The following is a 19942-nucleotide window of genomic DNA, read 5'->3' as shown; positions in this document are numbered from 1 at the left end:
GTTGGCGGGAATATACATGCATCTGTTATCAAACTAGTTTCCTCTTTTCAAAGGGTTCTCTCATCAGAGACTGCATGTCTGAAGTTATTGATGAGCACATCAGAGAGAGACACAGAGATCAATAATGGCATCACTTTGTTTAGACGGTTAGTTGGAACTGCTTTCTGCATTGTGGAGATTCAGTCCAGTTTGGAATTTAGTCATAGTCACTGGTGTTTGTGAATTACACTGCATGTTGTCTGTCCATCCCAACAAAGTGCCAGCCATGATTTATCTCTCTTATTCTGAAAGAATTCAGTGGGACTACAGCAAATCTTTCACACGTGGTTGTGAAAACTAACACAGAACAAAATATTTTTTTGACAGGAATGCAGAGTGTTGACAAGGAAGCGTGCCAAGAAGGTTGTGAAATCTACAAAAATCATGACCTACAGTTTGTTCATATGTGATCCAGTCTGTGGTTCAGATTTTTTGTTGCAATTTTACTCGTTCCCAGTCATCACTTTCCCAGACACATTTTCAGTTTTCTCAATTTCAGTTCCATAAATTCAGCAGCGTCGTAATTCAGACGCTTTCTTTTTCCAGACGTTCACTCACCTCGCTGTCGTGATTGGCCATAGTGAGCAGGGTAACGGGGCTGTTGGGGTTGCTGCTGTCGCTGACAGAGGGCATGTGTCCATTCCTCATGATTGGCACGGTGGCCAGCGGCTGGCCAGGGGTGTGTGGATGCGGCACTGCGTGGCCTTGCCCGCCCGATGAAGCCAGCTTGGAGCCCAGTGTCAGGTACTGCTTGACCTGCTGATTCTGGCTCTGGTGGAGGTGGAACTTGGAGTTCTCCAGGTGGCTCTGTACCTGCAGCAAAATCAAATCATACATACGTTCAGTTAGTTGAGTGAGCTGAAAATCTGTTCTTTGGGTGGGAGATAGCACATTGTTTTTCACGCTACTGAAAAAGTGCTGACCAAGTATGTTCACAGGACTTGCTCACAGCTGCTGTCGGCTTTGTGAAAAGATGATCTCAGTATATAGACATAAATAGTTTAGAGTCACAGATTCCCATTATCAGTCACTCACTGTGTTTTGTAAAATATAAGTTCACAAAATGAATCATATTTCTCTTATGTGGCATGTTTCTTTATGAAAAATATGACTCATTCTTAAGGTCCTCTCTCAAGTAGTTTACTGTCGTATTCTGTAGTGTTAGTACCAGCGTCTCACTGGAAAGTGTTGTCAATAGCTAAACCTTTTTTTTTTTTTTTTTTAATCTAGAACTGACCTAACGTTAACAAACTAAATGCAGAATTTTCTATTATCTTCATACTGTGTTAAAGTGCAGTCACACATACTTATACATTCAGCCAGCAGTCAAGATTGCCTAACCAGTAACAGAAGCCTCACAAATAGTTTACATTAGAAAACATGACAACACTGTTCAACAAAACATTTTACCAAGTAATTCAGAATTTTTCTAAATCTGAATATTCTTACATTTGAAGCTCTGGTTGCGTCCCGCATCGTGTAGTAGCTGCAGTCAGTTAAGTGTGGCATTCTCAGAAAAGCAGATAATCTTCAGTTTGGTTTGTTTTAGTGTCGCAGCAGATCAACTGTAGGGATCCAGGTCTGCTGCTGCTATCCTGTTGATCTGCTGACTTCTCAGTGAGTGTCTGTCCCTTCCAGTCCCCTACCAATGTCTTATAAGGGCCCTAAGTGAACTAATTAGGCCCAAAGCTGGGGGTAAGCCTTTATGTTGCATAGCATGATAATCACTTCAAACACTGGACTGTCAGATCACCCAGGGTTTGATCACTGCAGGATATCTGCCTTTAGTGTCTATCACTAATTCACTGGGACCTCCCTTTTCTGTCTCACTGACCAATCAGTGGCCAGCTCCCAATGTCCTCTGCTGTCTGCTCCAGGGTTTGCGGCAGCACAATTGACCCTTGTTCCCCTTTGGGGGTTTTAAATAACTCTAATGCCATTTTTAACCAAGCTTTTTCATTCATTCGCTGATTTCAATGTAGACAACTTAGCATTATCAGTTTCCAAAAACAATAACTGCAGTAAAGCTATTCTGAGATCTTTATTGCTGTAAGTTTAGGGCTATTTTCAGAAAGAACGTCTCACCTAAAAACATCTAATTTACTTATTGGTCTGGGGCTCACAAAGAAGCTCAGTGTTATAATTTGCTTTATTGGTTTATAGCCTGTAAAGTATTTTTGTGAGTATTTAAAAACAATAATAATGATAAAACATGCATTGTTAGCCATGATTTTATAAAGTTAGTCTTGTTGAAGGTCATTTTGTCTGTGTCCATTACAGTTGTTTTTTTTTTAGCTGCCTTAAAAGTATGTGATTCAGTGGTTAAAACAGAGGTGTGCTCTATGCTTTGACCTGAAATAGATTCTTCTTCCATGACTGACCTCAGCTAATCAGTTGGAAGTAAAAGAAACTCAGATAAGCAACAATGCAGGTGTAGGAGCAGATTCAGTAGACAGATTCCTTAACTGTAGGAAATGTGATATTAAAGAAGAATTACTTTTTCCATTATCTTATCTGTATCTGCTCTCAAAATCATGGTATCTCATTTAGAGCACATTACCCAACCGTAAAAATAGTCATTTGAATAGTCATTTATCAAGCAAAACCACAGATAATGAAGGCATCTGTGCGACTTTAACTGAACAGTGGTCACTGCAGCTATTAGAGACAGTCATAAAGTCTGCTAACTCTCTCAGTAATGTCTATTTTACAGCTATGTTTACCTAAAGTTTGCTAAAATGAGCCACCAATAGCTACTGGTCACGCCAGATCAAGTGAGGCTGTAGCAGCAAAACTCCTGAGTGAATTCAATTAATCAACAGTGAGTTTTATTGCTCGTGATTTTAATTTTTAATTTTTAAGAGGAAGAATGTGTCATTTCTTTCCTCATAAGTTATAGTATCTCAGAACTGATGGAACTGATTAAATAAGTAACTTGCTGGTATGTCGCCCATTATGTTTTCAGACTTCTAGCAGGAATTAAAGTTTTTCTGAGCCAGTTGTCAGCTCTGCTAAACCATAAGGACTTTTAGCTGTGCCAACTTTAGACTTTATACTAAGCATTAAATTCAACCTTGTCAGCTAGACTAGCTGCTCTTATTCACCACTCATCCACCTACATAAGAACAGGCTCATCACAATACTCAACTTGTCAGCAGTGACTGAGAGCTCTTATCTGACTTCTCCAGGCCAAACAAGATGCCAGTTGTTAGCCAATCAACATTTTTATTCCACTACGGATAGTAGGAGGAATGTCAGGACCGCTACAACCACATCTGCTTTGTGTGACAGCAGATTGTCCTGGTTTCACTTCAGCTTTCTCACTACTGTAAATGCCGGAGACACGCTTGTTATCCACTTAAGGGAATCTGATTAGATTTGAGAGGTAATGGCGCTTCAGTCACCAAGGCCAACTTTGACAATGCCAGGCCTGTGCATGTGTGAAGAGGACATGCTGAAAATTATCAATGCCCATAATACATACAGGACAGGAATTAAAAAAGAATCTGATCAATCAAGGCTGAAGTTGTTGTGGCTATTCTGATGTTTCAGACACTTCACTTTTTCTCTTTCTCAATATGGCTACAGGCACCTGCTGCAACAATTGAGGCAGTGTTTGAGGTTACTGGCAGAGAAGAGGTCACAGGTTCACTTTCCATTCACACATTCGCACAGTTATTTCTGACCTGAGCATGTAGGCTCATGTCAACTCCCAATTTACTGATATCAGAGTAATGATACCTGTCAATGCATTTGTCGATTTTCCCCTTTCTTATAGTTTTGCATATGTACGAAATTTGAGTGTATCCCTTTAGTTTATTTCAGCATAGTTGCTTCAGTGCTTCACAATGTTTGACTAAAAAAATATTTGAAAAAATAATATTTTTTCCATTAGGTTTTGTACTTCTTGCATCCAGTTCAAATATATACACTTGGCTGTCATTAGGAGATCAGCTGCATTTTCCTAATTTCATTATCCTCACAACACATGTTTAAACCATTAACCACCAAACAATGCCCTCATTATACACACATGCCTTATTTCTTTCTTTTTCTTTCTTTCTTTCTTTCTTTCTTTCTTTCTCAGTCATACTTCCCCTAACTCATTCACTTCATTACACATTATTTCAGTCTTCATAGTGATTTTAACCACACATGAATGCAGCAGGTTAATCAAATCCAAACAACAAACACTCTGCTTGGCTCCCCCATGAAATCACATGTGTTTTCCCAGCAGTTATATAGAATACATCTGATTCATGCAAGCAAGTGTATACAACAACTGCAGCCATCAAGCATATCATAGCAATTCTCTAATAAGATCTTTCCCCCTCAAGAGAAAATAGCCTCCCATTCTTACCATTACAGTATATATATACACACACACACAATTATGCTATAATTAAAATCACAAATTGTCCAATAAAAGATAAAAACACAACCCTGGATTACAGAAACACATGCACAATGCTTAATCTTAGAGTCCAGTTGTATGTATTCTCTCAAAGCATGATTTCTTCAGCCTCTGTTTGTGAGATGGATTAATAGTGCCTTGATTTACCTCAGTGTTAAAAGATATATTTCTTTAGTTCCACTGTAATGCTGCACTCACAATGCCATTATAACAGACAAACTCACAGGTGTTTCTTCTAAGTTAACAGCTCTTGCTTCACTCAGTTTCAGTCTTGCTCAAGTTCTCCTTTCACTTCAGAAAAATCCAACTGCTTATGAAACAGCGGGATATGGTGACATTAAGAAGCTGTACAAATTACGGACAAAACCTTGTAGGAGCTTTGGATTCATTTCTCCAAAACACTGCATTTTACAGCATACTGACACAGTTCCAGAACGCAGTAGCAATGCTTAATTATCTTTTTTTTCCATCTTGAATCTACGGAGATAAGATGAAAGTGGAACAAAAAGCCTTCTCAGACATGCTTACTATATTTTTGCTGAGCCTGCTAACCAGTAAATAGCTGTAACCACACACCCTAGATTGTGAAATGTGAGGGAAGATAAGACTGGGATAGCAAACTGATCACAAAATTTGCATTCCACGGTGGCTAGTCAGTTATTCTGGTCTTAAGTGCATGCCTTTTTTAAAAAGCAGACAATCTCTCTTGCATGCAAACACAAACAGATGCACACATAGTCACAGGTATATGCTTTTCTATATCTGATCTTATCCAGATTTCCCTGGCCTGTAGCTTAGTCGCTCCCCCTACCTGTAGAAGTTGAATCTCTGTCAAGGTGATCACTTTGACCACACAACAACGACTCATGGCTCCCCAGAGTGGCAGCGTCTCCCACCACAGGAGCAGCAAATTCTTATAGAAGAACAAGAACTGTCACAGCTACAGCTGTATCTCTCACCGAGACAGGGAGAGAAGAAGAGGAAGAAGAAGAGAGGTGCTGCAGCCTCCTTCCTGAGATTTTGCAGAGATATCGGAAAGGAAGGCATGACACATCAGCTTATTTGGGAGCTGCACGGGCCGTTTCCTGTGTGTGTGTTAGTACGTGCGTGTTTTTTTGGTCAGAGAAAGGCCTGACAGAGGCAGAAATACAGATGGCAGTTAGGGGGGTTGAAGAGCGTGTGTGTGTGTGTGTGTGTGTCTGTGTTTGTAGGGGTGTAATAACTTGACAGAATGTGAGTTCCTGCTTGTGGATCACCACACTTTCCTGCCTGCAGAACATCCAGCCCAGCTCAGCACATTCTCCCAGGTTATCTTCGTGACACCCACTTCCCTTGGAAGGCTTTTTAGCCATCAAACCATAGCCATGGCTTCAACTAGGGAAATGCACAAAAATGTAATCTGTGGATGTGTGCAAATATGCTAAAACACACAGATGTACACTCACACAAACTTGGTATCATGTCCCAGTCAGTGTCAGGCCACAACAAAGGCCAGTCCAGGACTTCCTGCAATGTCTCTCAGAGAATTCCTGGACACAGCAAAACTGAACAGGGTCACTGCAAGTCCTCCATATAGTCCCAACCTTTAGATAACAAAAACAGTTGGCTAACTGCAGCCAAGGATTTAGTAAGCACAAGAAAGTGGAGTCCAATTTTAAAGTCCTACCAAGGTTTACAAGACAAATCGGTATATTTAAGATATTTCTGTTAAAGCAATTGCCTGTTTGACAACTGTTTGTTTCGTTTTCACCTACAAAAGTATTAGTGTCACAGCTAACAGTGCCAATTCAGAATGCTGCTGGTTTCTCTATCCTTCCATCTCATTAACTGCATTTACCTGGCCTGCATAAATTAGTCCCTGATTTTAAGCTGAGAGTGAAATCCAGGTTGGTGCTGTTTCCTTAGGTTTGAGACCACGGTTTCATGCTCGCTGCCGATTCATTCATTATTACAAATAGTAACTGATAGTTTTATATCTTTTGATACACTTTAATCAACCCATCATCACAACTTAATTTTAGGACATTGAATGTAATAAGGCAAATCGAATCACAATGATTCAGTTAAATCAAGCCAGTACAGATTATGTTTTTAAAGAATCAGTATAACACTGTCAAGCACAATAAGCTAATGTCTCCTCTCAGCTGCTAAATTGCAGTTTGCCCCACGTATGTCCATGGTGGATGATTTCATTGCGTAGAGAATGGCAGTCTTGATATTATATGTACTGTAATTGCTGCAAAATGAAGTTCTCAATATAGCCAAACGAATAACTTGTACTGTCTCAGTCAGATGGATGGATGAGTATTATTTATGTCCCTGTCTCACTTTAAAGGTCAGCATGACACATGCTCAGCTGTTCTTCATATCTGTTGTGTCTCTCTGAGAGTGTGCATGTCCATGTGCCTATTGGTATATGCACATTGCAGTGTTTTGTACTCTCACAACACCACCATTATCCACGTGTATATTTGTCTGCTTCTAGTTTATTTGATGTCCGCTGCGTCTACGCAGTCTATCAGATCTAAATTCCTGGCTGGCCGTTTTTGGCTCATCTTGGGGTAAGCCACAAGTGCTCACCTTTGTTAGTCCCCCTGCATGGCATGTTTTAAACATCAGGGACTTCCTGTAAGAGTTGGCCTGCTTCTGAGACAACACTTCAAAGTGCAGCTCCCACATCTGAGGACTGTTTTATCCTGCTAGAAAAGGAATGCATAATGGACACGGCACCACTGCACTTTTAATGATTCTCATATGAATTAAATATTACAGCCATTTTAACTGGATTACATGTGAAACTTTGTGTGAGTGTGTGCGTGTGTGTGTGTGTGTGTGCTTGTTACCTTGATGAAATATTGAATTTATGAAAATGGTCTACCTTGACAGTGGTGTAAAAATAATTAAGATTCAAACTTAAAGTAAAGATACCCTGTTGACTTAAAGGTATTGTACGGAGCTATGATTGTAAACAAACATGATTTTACTGTATTTAAAAAACAACAAGACAACAAACAACAAAAACACAATTGGTGTGAGGCCTAATAGAGATTTTAAATGCATGTCCTGTATTATAAATATCAGCTTGCTGTACTCAAGTGTCAGCGTTGTGATTTCGGCATGCTCACGTGTGTTTGTACCGGTAGAAATGCAAACACCATAATATGTTTAAGTGAAAAAGGAAAGAAGATGCAAAGCTTCTCTGCAGTTTGGTAGAGAAGCTTTGCTACTTAGTAGATACTTTACTTTTCTACTTTACTGTCAACAAGAGATAGAACTGTAAGAATAGTTTTATTGATTAGATAAGTTAATTTTGTGGCAAGCAGTAGTCAGAGTAATCATATCAGTGCTAAAGTTTTATTTTAAAAGTTGACCAAAAGCTAAATATGCAATGTATATGAGCATTCAAATCTTAAATAACACGTTAAAATTCACCAACAAAGTATTTCTACTTTATTACTTCCAATTTTACTAATAACAAACATTACATAAACAGTTTCAGTCAACTGAAGGACTTCACATAGTTGAGGGAGAGAGGAAGGGGAGAGAAGAGGAGGAGGAGGAGGAGGATGCAGTGCAGCCTGTCCTCTCCGTCAGCGCCGAGGAGATGTAATTAGTCAAAATGTAATAATACAATTTATGCTGCTAAATCAGATAGAACACATTATTCTCTGTGAGCAGTGAAAAGGAGCCTGTTCACAGGAACACCTGAGAGATCGTAGACCCTCTACACAAATGTGCATATTCACATATGCACACAGTGCTTCACAAACACTAATGAAGGTTAACTCATTATGTATATTCTTAGATGCCCTGTCATCTTATGTTACTGTATGTACAGTATGCTACCTAAATTAGTGAGTGTGCTTATGTGCACACAATATAACCACTTTTGCCCGACCACTGGCAATGTTGTAGCACTGGTAGAGACTGTAACAACTTCAGTACATTCATATTGCGTCATGTCCAATGTCTACTTTGCCACCCAGTTATAGTCTTCAACTGGCTTTTGTAGCAACTCATGAGGGTCACTGTAGGGACCTGTGATTCCAGACTGTCCAGTCGAGAGGATTGCAGGATCTCAGTGTCTGAGATATTCTTATTGCAACCTGTTACTTACTGGAATTCGTTATTCTGAAAAGAGACTAACTATGGACATGTCTTCATTGCAGTTTGATATAATATGCTGGTGAGAAAAGAGTAGTTAAGCAGAATCTATAGTGTTTCTCATGTGTACAGTCTGTTTCCTGGACCAGACTGAGGTGTCCACGGGGACACCTTTAAATCGAAATATTAAAATCACCAAATTTGGAATCACAGTGATAAATGTACACATACAATGAACTAACCAGGAAAACGGAACCTGATCTTTGGTGACCACTTACAGCCATGTTTAAGCTATGGCTGCAAAGCTGCTGAGCAGTAGGAGCAGAGCAGAGGATTGTGGGTGAATTGCTGTGAAGTGGCTGTGCTCCTGAAAGGGGCACCTCATCCTTGACCCTCACTGTCCAGTGAGCTAGAACAGGATAGACCGGTGCTTAGCGTTGCTTCTCTAAATGATGTCAGAAAGCTGTACTGTAGACAACTTTAATCTCTCACTTTGGCAGACAGTGAAAAGAAGCCCCGGTGGGCTCCAACTATAACTATGAAGATGAAGTCTTATTAAAATTATGCACATGATTGATTGCAAGACAGTCCCAGCTCACCAAAGTAAAGGCCTTTCAAGCCTGGGTAAAGACCTAAAGACAAAATGCTCAGGATACAGAGAAAGGAACCAGTGATTATCTCTCTGTCAAAAGGAATTGTTATGGCCTTGAATCTGTTCAGTGTTTAAGCACGTTTTAAGTATCTATATATATATATATATATATATATATATATATATATATATATATATATATATATATATATATATATATATATATATATATATATATATATACATATATGTTTACTTAAGCATGAGCCAAAGAACACTTAAAAAATGCATGTCAAATCCAGTCTAAATGTTTAACCTAAGTGAATGATGTTTGAAAGCAACTTTACTCTGTTAATTCAGTCTGTTTTGTAGTCTTACATGTATCTCATATGCTGTGTATTAGATGTGATGCCTAACATATACTAAACATACACTGCAAAATGTACTTGCATAAAAACTTAATGTGATCACAACTTCTATATTTACTTAGCTCAGTGATGGAGAGCCCTTGAAATGTAACTGAATTAAAAAATAAGTAAGAAAAAGGTCAAATTTAGTAATGTTGTTAGTCACAATGAAATACAGTAAGCTGTAGAAAGGAGAAAATGTGAAAAAGTGTAAGAAAGTGTGGCAGAAGTCACAAAGTGATGACGACAGAGTGTAGATTTAACAGAAAGATAGACAGACATGGCCACTGATTCCTGTCCACACCCATATCCAGTGTTTTGACTCTCAGTAAAATGTGGGATGTATGACAGTCAACTGTCAGAGCAATTAAGGACTTTGAGGTAAAAAACCTTGGGTCTCATTGTACTTTGCTCTGTTATTGTTACTCTATATTCTTTCATGTCACACAAGAGTATAGTAAAATCTCCATAGTATAAGTCTGTAATAATATTCTCTATTCATTTATAAGTAAGTAGATACATAGTCAATCGTCATAATCAATAGTAAGCTTTATAAAATCATCACAGTCCAGACAGTTATTGCAGTGCCCACTTCCCTAATTCCAACCCCCCTTGGCCCTCATTTTAATTTCAACTACACACCTGTAAAGTTAACTGCATCTCCTCACATGTCCTCACTTTCCGAAAATGGCCTCCCTCCCTAAGGCCTATAACTCAGACTCAGCAGGTGACAATGACACCAGCCACCCTGTTGCGGCTGGTGTCTTTTTCCAAGCTCTTTAATTTAGTCCTGGGTAACCTATTAGACACTGATCAAGTTATTCTAAGTCAGTATAAAAATATGAGACAACATGACATAACGAGTAAGTGGATAATTAGACATCTACTATTTCTCGTCTCGACTATTTCTGCTGTTTTAGGTGATGCAAGTCTATTTTCTTTACTAACATATATATAGTTTATAAATTTGTATTTCCTGTCTGATGCCTAATTGTTCAGAAGTTGCCTTTAGCTCACATTTTTTGCAGAGGCGAACATTCTTCTTGGCATGTTGTTAATGTGAGTCACTATAAAAGAAAATCTGTCATCCCTTAGAGAAGTCGCTGTCAGCAGTACATGAGGTGTTTCCTCTTATTTTCTTTACATTATAACTGAGTTTTAGCATGACTAAAGCTGTGTCTGGAATCATTTGTTATTCACTCTTCTGCATGAAGTGAATTCTATTTATATGTACTGTATAATTGTGCATCACGTAGCAAAATCAACCTGTTTTAGACACTTGTTAATTTTTGTTGTTTAATGTGCCCAATGCAGTTGTCAATCATCAATTAGTAAACTAATGTCTTACAGTTTATTCTATTCATTATTCTCAGAAGACATTTGGACAAAGCTCCAAAATGGCAGTGCAGTTGACTAGAACAACCATTTATCCAATACTTTCAGCCATTTCAGCTGTTTATCCACTACTTTTAGCGAGCTGTTTTGACTTCTCTGCTTGCTTGCTTGCTTGCTTGCTAAGTAGTTGTCATTCACATAGTTTTCTGGCTGACTCTTAATCAAATCAAAATTTTTGTTTTTTAAATTAACTAAACTACTCCACAATGTTTCTGTGTACTCCCTGGCAACTGCCACAGTTGAAGAACCCCTGGTTTGGAATCGCTGGATCACAGTTTTCGGGAAAAAATGAACGATTTCAGGCACAGTGTTTTTATTTCCTACAAACGTTCTTATTTTTTTGTGCAGATCTAAAAGAGAACTATAAAGAAAAATAGTTTTGATTCAACCTAACTCAGGTGTCAGGCAACTGAACAGAGTGAAGATCAAAATCAAAAATATTTCAATGCAGCTCCTATGACCTTTGAAGCTTAACATGGCATCAGAAAAAGGATCCTGCTCTCCCTAACCAACATAAAGTGCATTTGTGGGCTAAATTTGCAATCCACTGTTCAAAAGCTTTTGGTGGAGATATATTGATTACTCCCCCCTCCTTTAACTTGATTGTGGGAAATTAAATAATGCAATAGCTGTTTAATGAGAACTAAGCAGAAAATTAAATCAACTTTGACCTTACCCGAACTAATAATATATGGCTTGTGGTGTGGACAAAGAGCGGTTTGTTTGCTCTGTTCAGCTATCTTTGTGTCCCTGCCGTTTGAACGAGTAGGCTGCTGTGACGAAGGGAGGAGTGCCAGTGCTCCTCTTCCCAGTAATGCAAGAAGGAAGACCAAAAAATGAAAGCCAGGGCAGTGAGAAGTAAAGGCCAGAAGAACTCACTCTTTTATCACATGCAGGTCTGGTCAGTTTGTATACTGACCTGCATTTACATCATGTTCTTACTATAGGAAATGCTTCCTAACTATAATGCACTTCTTTCTGTATTGACTTTCTGCCTCTCTGCATTGTGGTAACATATTTTCCAAAACTTCAAACAAATACCATGTGCTTCTTGAGCACATTCAACATTGTTTATTTTTTTTCTTTAGACCATTATGAAAATGCCTCTTCATCCACCCCAAAGCTGCACAGTAACAGTATAGAGCATGTAAATCTCCTCTTTCTCTTCTTTGGTAATATAATCAATATTCATTTTTTAAGAATTTCTCTATTTATTTTCCGGTCCCTTTATTGGATCATGCTTCTCCGCCAGTCGCCGTCTCTCATCACTCCAGTTGCCAGTCTCGGGTAAATTGAGTAATTAGCTGTGCCTGAGTTCAATTTATTTTCTCCATCATTTAGTCACTGCCAGTTCTAAGTGTGTTGAAGAGCCTCTGCCAACTCTTCCATTATAGACTACCATGTGCCGCCTCCAGCGAACATGTCAGGCACTTCTTTTTGCCAAATAAGGTTCACCAGAATGAAACAGCTTCACAAATCAACTCGGAACTCATCATTTGCCAACTTCAGACACAGGGCCTTTGTTCGCCTTCATCAACCATCAGCCAAGATAAAGCAACTACATTTCAACTACACATTCGTAAGGACAATGCGCTTTGAATACCCAGCCATCCACCCCAACCTCCTTCATCAGCATCAGGAGAATATGTGTGGATTAGTGTACTGCCAATTATGCATGTCCAATCCAGACATGTTTTAAGACATATAAAAGAGTCCGCTTTGAATAATAATTCATTCCTGATTTTGTTTTTCTACAAAAATAGATTACTTAAAAATTACATCTACTCATCAGCCTCATTCAAAAATCAAGAATCCAGAAATTATACTAATGACGTCTCCTTCTTCTTCGTCCATTTTTAGTGTGCACCCAAACTAGTTGAGACACCACAAAATCATATTTGAGAAATAGTACATTTGGCGTTTCTTTGACTTACATATTGTCATTTCAGTTCACTAAATTACATTTAAGAAATGGGGCATTTTTAAGCCTCTCTAACACAAATGTTTTTGACTAAATCCAACTGAAGCTCTCTGAGCGCTGCTCACTCTCCTCTGCTCCCACCAGTGCCAGTGTTCAAGCATTAGTTCCATTTATTCTATTTGTGCATTGATAATGCATGCATGAACTAAAACAAATTTTGCTTTACTGTTTTTTTTTTCCTCCAGTCTGTAAAGTTTTCACATTGATAGACATCAGTGAACCAAAAAGCAGTGAAACTGTTGTAATTCTCTAATTATGTCTGATCATGTTCATCCAGCAACACAATCCAAAGTGTGCACAGTTTTCAACAAATGTGTGAGGGATTCAATTTTTTTTTATGATATACTGTAGCTTTTGAATTTAATACTCTAAAATCTCAGGACAATCTCAGACTGTCCTTAAACACGCCACCAAGCAATAAGTCTCAAAATGCTGCTGGTCTTTTTTTTTTGGGGGGGGGGGGGGGGCATAGTAGCACACGTGTGTCAGTATACGTTTAAGTAAACGTGATTTGTAGTTACTGGGCTTAAACGTGATAATCCTTTGCTCCTTAATGCATTTAAGCTGTGGCAAACTGTGTGAGTGGAGTTAGCCTACATTAACACCCTTTGTTGTTTGTGTGTGTGTTTTTAGCATTCTGAACTTTGCAGAGGTCATGAGTGCTTTCTGTGCTTAGGAAACACTTAAAGCAAGTCCCACCCAAGCAAAGGACCATGATTTATTCTTCCACCTTTTCCCTCTCTTTTTTGCTCTCTCCTTCTGTCTCCTTCTCTCTAGGCCTTATACCATTCCCTCTCTGTTTATCTATATCAGTCTCTCTCTCCATCTCTGGTTATCGTAATAATCTGATGTGCAGGCAGAGAAGGCACCTGTGCGAGGCTAACGTGAGACGACACCAATCTTTTCATCACAATGGGGAGCCCCACAGACCAAAAGACTCACTTAAAAGGCGTATTTCAGGGTATTAATTGCTTGACATGGCTCACCCAGGTATGGGAAACCTTTCGTATGGCAATTAAAGGACCAGAAGAGAGAAAAAAACGTGCTGTGGTCGGCCAAGAGGATAGCTGAAATATTTCAGAGAGTGTAACAAGCGGCGAGGTATTTCTAACAAAATCACGTGTCGTGAGCAGACAAAGTTACGGTAATTGAGTTAACCACCCCTCCTCACCCCTCTCTCTTTCATGGTGTGTCTGGTTCTGTACGTGAGTGGGAGTAATTTCACATGACCTGGGTTTTTTGCTCCAAAACCACTCTCTTTGGCTTTGACAGTGATCAGTAAATGAAGTTTGCAAGAAAAGTCAAAAGAATGAGAGCCGCATACAGATAAAACGAAACAGGTGCCCTGAAGTGAACTGAAGGTGAAGCATAGTCATGAAACATTACAACAATCACAAGGAGTAGCTACTTGAGTTTGTGCCGGAGTTGTATTTGCATGCTGTTTCACAGAAAATGTCACCTGGACATGTGAAATTGTGAACTCCACCACAGCCAGAGAAAAGACAGACTACAGAGACTCTAATGTGCTGTTACAAGAATTACTGTTGAATTTTGTGATTCATTAAGAGTGAATGAAAGCCCAAAGTTTTTCAGTATCAATATTAGATTTTAATAAGTTCTCACAGTTTTTCCAAATGTATGATTTGAAGAGTCTGCTTTCTTTTGTTCAATTCCAGTACACCATGAATTAATATTAATATTACACTAATATTACACTAATTTGACACTCACAATCTACGAAAACCATGTCGTCATGTTTTGTCTCCAAAATTTCATGAATTTAAAAAAAAAACACACCCCTGTTTTCAGTGGTGTAACAATGCATTTTTCAGATAAACCAGTGAGTTTTCAAATGGTTTATATAACATAAAAATAGATATTTCATAGCCTGTACTCACCAAATTTAAGACTATTTGATACTAAGATACATGCTTTTTACTGGACATGAATAAAATATCAAAGTACTGTGCTTTGTTTCTGTTTAGTCTGTTATTAGTATTCCAACAGGGCTGAATTATTTTAATACCACTCTCAATTTGATTGAGACTAATGCCATTTAAATCCACATTATTCAGCTTTAAATATGACCCAGGTGCCTCTTTTCTTTTCGTATGTAACTAAGTCATTACGGAGGGACCGTGACGACTCAGTTACATATGAAAAGAAGCTATCTGATGTGCCAGCTATCTGAAACAAGGCCCCTCTTTATCTGAAGCATTCAAACAGGCACATGACACAAACATACTGTATTGTTTGAAAATTTGATTTGAAGTAATGGAAACATAGTTGGAAGTCTGTGATATTTGAAAATGATTTGATTAAGTTACAGTGCACGCTGTGCATCATATAGCCATCGCTGGTGATCATCAGCATTAATTATACAGTTTCATAGTATGCGCCAATATCATCACTTGACTTAAGCGGCTCTGAGGCCATATCAGACATTGACTACATTCAGTATCGCTCTGTCAAATCAGGAGACATTTACACTCAGTTTACTTCTGAGAGCATCACCACAGCAGTAGGTGGATTCAGTTTCACTTACCTGTCCGTACCAGTTATATTCCAGCATCGTGACGACACTTGCAGCATTCACAGACACAATGAAAGCTGTACTTGTTGAGTTTTTTTTTTTTTTTCACAACAACAAAAAAAAAAACGTAAAAATTGTGGCCCGTTGCTCTCTTCTCTACACAGCTATGCAACCTTTTACTTTCCCCTGTGTGGAATTGATGTCGTCAGAACTTTGGGGGGCCAGGCAAAAAGCTAAGCCATTACACACATTTTTGTACACATGCATTGGCAAGCATGCACACACTTACTCACACACACACACCCCTGACTCTCCTGTTGAATTTTGGCACTCCCAGGGCTTACGACCTGTTGATAATGAACCTGAACCCATTATTTTGAGTCAATGAATTGAAAGAAATAGGGCAAAGAATGAAAGCCACAGGGCCAATTAACGGCATTCTTTGATGTATTACCCTCGCTCGCCACTCAACCAGACCGCTCTGTGCCTTTTGTCTTTATCCCCTCTGTTATTCATTAATTATTCTGAGCGGGGTCAGAGTTCGTGTGGCTAATTGTGCAGACCGTCTCTCTTTGAGGATGGCAAAAGATTCGCCCAACACTGACACTCCCCCTGACTGTGCCCAGCCACCTTGAATTATGCCAATTATTCCAATTCTTTGATTTTTTTCCCCCTCCTTCTGTCTGTTCTATCATTGTACAAAGCTGTACACCCCCCCCCCCCCCCCCCCCCACTTCTGACTTTTCCACCAGTGGAGTCTCTCACACACACACACACGCCCACCACACACAAACAAATACAAGTATTTTGGCAAGGATCTGGGGTATTGGAGGTGGACTCAGGACAGCTGAGGTTAAACTCTAGCTGATCACTGTCAGATCTTTGCAGACCTCAGGCCACTATTTTACATCATTTATTATCTTTACATTGTGAATAATTTTTTCGTACTGTAAATCACTCAGCGCTCACATGTTGCAATGAAGCCAGTTAAAAACATTAAATTAGCCTTACTACAATGTATCTGTACATAATAAGGTGCTATAAGGACACAGTTTTACTTTTTAAAGTCTTGCACGTTAGATTCTCGATAAGAGTTGGCATTAGTTTGATAGCCCTTTCATGTCTCTACTTCTAATGTAAAACTACAACCTGCAGCAGGCCAGCTTAGAAATTGTTCCGCACATAAACCTCCATAAAACCACAATGGTGAGAGGTATCAGTCGTGTCATATAACACTCATCTAGAAAGCAAATAAGCAAATTTCCCAAAATGTCAAATCATAGCTTTAATAGAAACTTTGACATTTGAAAAATGTCCTTTTGTTTTTTGTTTGTTTTTTTTGTTTTGTTTTTTTTCCAGAAAGGCATTCCTTTGAACATTTGTCTTCAAACTGAATGAAGTCTTGTTTTCAGAGTTCCCATAACTGCTGAAAAGAGTTTGTGCCTCTGGATTTTTCACAGTCTGAGCCACTTTTAACGGGCCATTGGAAACGCATTACTCAGTTTAGAATGAAGATGAACTGTTGTGAGTCACATCACTATTCCTAGCTACATTTTTACAAAGTACCCAGCTCTTATCTCTAATATGGGAATAGGGGCAGGAAATACAACTAATGGCATTTTAATTTAGGCATATACTGCACATATTCTTCTTGTTTTGGTTTTGCTGTTTTCTTTATTTTCTATGTAAAAGAACTGGTTGTGCAGTCAGCTTCAGAGGAGGAAGTTTTTGGCATTTACACATCATTCTATGAAAGTACAGGAAATAGAGGCAATGCCATTCCGCAAGTGATAACAGAGCCAAAGGGGAGATGTAATTAGATTAGGAAATGTCTATGAAGGCAACCCCTCTTTAACAAGATTAGCAGAATTGACAGCATATAATGGTTTAATTATCTGTCAGACAGTTTATTAGTCCCTTTATATGAACCACAAATATGGAGGGTTGTATCCCAAATGAATTGTTTTTAAAAGGTCACTTGAAGTAGACTCCACAGTAAACTACACTGTAAAAACCAAAACTAATGCATTTGGTGAAAATGTATTTGTATCGTATAGTTTTGTTTACCAAAACTATACTAAAACTAACTAAAACAATCAAGTGACCAAAATGTAAAACAAAATGATGTGCTGAAATTAACACGGCCGTGAGAAATCAGGCTCCTCGAATAATAAAACAATTATTAATCTGTTAACTGAGTGCTATTACTTTATAAACCTAGATTACATCTGTTTTATCACTTCCAGTTAGATGTCACCTGGCCCTTCAGTCCCCTTGTTGCCTATTTGTCTTTCAAGAAAGGAGACCATGTAAGATCACTGAAAGCCCATGCTAACCTTTTGTCTCTCAAGTCCTTTTGGATGTGTTTTCTTCAAAGGGAGTCCCATGTAGCACCTCTGGCTATGGGCAGCCCTGAAAGGTTACGTCCTCAGGCCATGTCTGTGTCACTGACGCCACTGGCTAAACACTGTGTCCCTCTCTGATCTCCCTAATTTGGTGTGTGTGTGACTGTGTGAAGCTTTGCCTATCACAACTGCTCATCTTGTCTTTCAGCAGGGAACAAAGGGGGAGAGACATTAACAAAGGGCCTTGATAAGATCATGTAGTAGCCACAAGACAAAAACAATAAGGATTCAATGAGGTGACAAACTTTTATTTTTTAAGGCCTAGCCTAGCACTTCCTACTGTCTTTTGGCTTGAGGACGTTTTGCTGTAGATCATATCTTGTGTTTGCTTTCTTACCAGGAAGTTTTTGATGGAAGTATAAATATTTGTAAAGCAACTGAAAGTGCTGGTTTGGCCTTTTTTTTTGCCCCATAAAAAGCCAAAGAAAGCTAGATATATTTGCAGTGCGCACTATTACCTATGTTTGCATGAATCTGCTGTATGAACATACCAGCTTTCAAATTACAGTTGAAAAAAAAGAGTTAAAGCTGCATTCCTGGTTTTACAATGGCAGTTTCATTGAAAAAAAATCTCTTTAGCCCTATGATATGCTTAATGGTTATAATATGGCCTAATATGTCAATGTATTATGACTTTTCAAACCGCACGCGCTGACATTCAAATGAATGTTTTCTAGATTGAGATCAATTTCACTAATGCGTTTAAAACAGTTTGTTTTCACTTCCTCTGCTCCTTTGCCAGAACATGGTTCTATTAGTGTTTCGTGCGATATGACAATGTAGTTAGGTGCATTCATGCATACAGTACTGTCCCACTCACACTCACACACACACACATGCACATAAATGCAATAAGTTGGACTTTACATCAAATTTTTATGTTCTTTTGTGATCTACTACCCAGGTGTACACACTGAGTTTCCTCATACATCACACAATTTATTACACATGGATCATAAACACATGCACACAGACACACACAAACACACTAGGGGTTTGTAAATACCAGTTATGTTGTTCTTGTTCCCCCCTCTGAGCTTATCTAGCCTCCGGGGAGACCTCCAGCCCACTCCCTCCCTCTTCCTTAAACACAGATCCCCAAACCCAGCGGGAAGCCACTGCTGGTCCCCCAACACACAGTCCCTGTTTACCTGCTCCCTGATGCACCCTGTCCACTTCCCCAGCTACTATTCTCTACACATTGTACCTTTTTTGTCCCCTTTTGAATCCTATTAGTGCATGAACTTTGTTTAACTGAAAAAGACTGTCGACTTCACTCAATTAGGCCTAATAGGATTAGGTTGCTGGTATGGGCCTGGAGGTTTAAATAGGAATGGAATTTTGGCAGACACCTGCTCCATCCATTGCATTAATCTTATAAAGGCTATGGAGTATGCAGGGGCCCCGGTGATGCCCAGGGTTGAATGGTTGGATGAATGGCTGTATTAGGTGCACTGGGTTTCAGTTCTGATGGCATTAGTACCAGAGGAAGTGTGGCCCAGTGGTGAAACAGGGCATCAGTGAACGGCAGCAGGTACATTAGCCAGTTTGTATGTTGTTGAAATCGGCACTGAATCTGCTTTAGGGCACACAGTCATGTGTAAAAGTAAATGGCAGAAAATTTAATACAATATTATTATTTATTATTAATATTGTATGTATTTAAATGTCAGAAAAAATCCTTATTAATGTTTTAAAATGCCACATTTACATCATATCATACAGACTGTACAACAATAATTACTCATTAACAAATCATTACAAATGTGCAAAATGATTAATAAATATCTATCTTTTGCTTAAATTCCATTAACCTGGTGTGACTACATGGCTAGCAAAGGAGGCCACCATTTTGGGGTAATGTGTCACCCCTCCCAAGATGGAAAAATCTGATGTTTCCCCTCTCTTCCCATTCTGCTGAAATGGCATGAATAAAGCATTAGCTTCCATTTTCTGTCAATGATTCATAATACAAGCAATTTATCCATACAGTCACCATCAAAATCTTTCCACACAGGTCCAACAAATCTCTGTGGCAACTGAGAAATGCCTGAAGGACCGAGGTCAAAAAC

The 19942-nt window shown here is 38.9% G+C and overlaps 1 protein-coding gene across 8 annotated transcripts in view; it reads right to left on the bottom strand.

Annotated features, from left to right (window-relative positions):
- tfec (transcription factor EC) overlaps positions 1-19942 on the bottom strand; it is a 40256-nt gene that overhangs the window by 7460 nt on the left and 12854 nt on the right. For 2 of the 8 annotated variants that reach the window (XM_041030600.1, XM_041030603.1), the window contains exons 1-2: positions 1489-4554; positions 598-852 (exon numbers count right to left, since the gene is read on the bottom strand). In XM_041030600.1, the coding sequence (XP_040886534.1) occupies positions 598-852; positions 1489-1548 (315 nt within the window). In that variant the 5' untranslated portion in view covers positions 1549-4554. Of the gene's footprint in view, positions 1-597; positions 853-1488; positions 4555-4600; positions 4784-5264; positions 5399-19942 lie in introns of those variants that run through there. The other 6 variants (XM_041030602.1, XM_041030604.1, XM_041030598.1 and 3 more) reach the window with 4 other exon arrangements.

Source organism: Toxotes jaculatrix, chromosome 22 (assembly GCF_017976425.1).
Source record: "Toxotes jaculatrix isolate fToxJac2 chromosome 22, fToxJac2.pri, whole genome shotgun sequence".
Taxonomy (NCBI): domain Eukaryota; kingdom Metazoa; phylum Chordata; class Actinopteri; family Toxotidae; genus Toxotes; species Toxotes jaculatrix.
The sequence above is the reverse complement of the archived record's forward strand: the minus strand, read 5'-3'. Positions and strand labels throughout refer to the sequence as shown.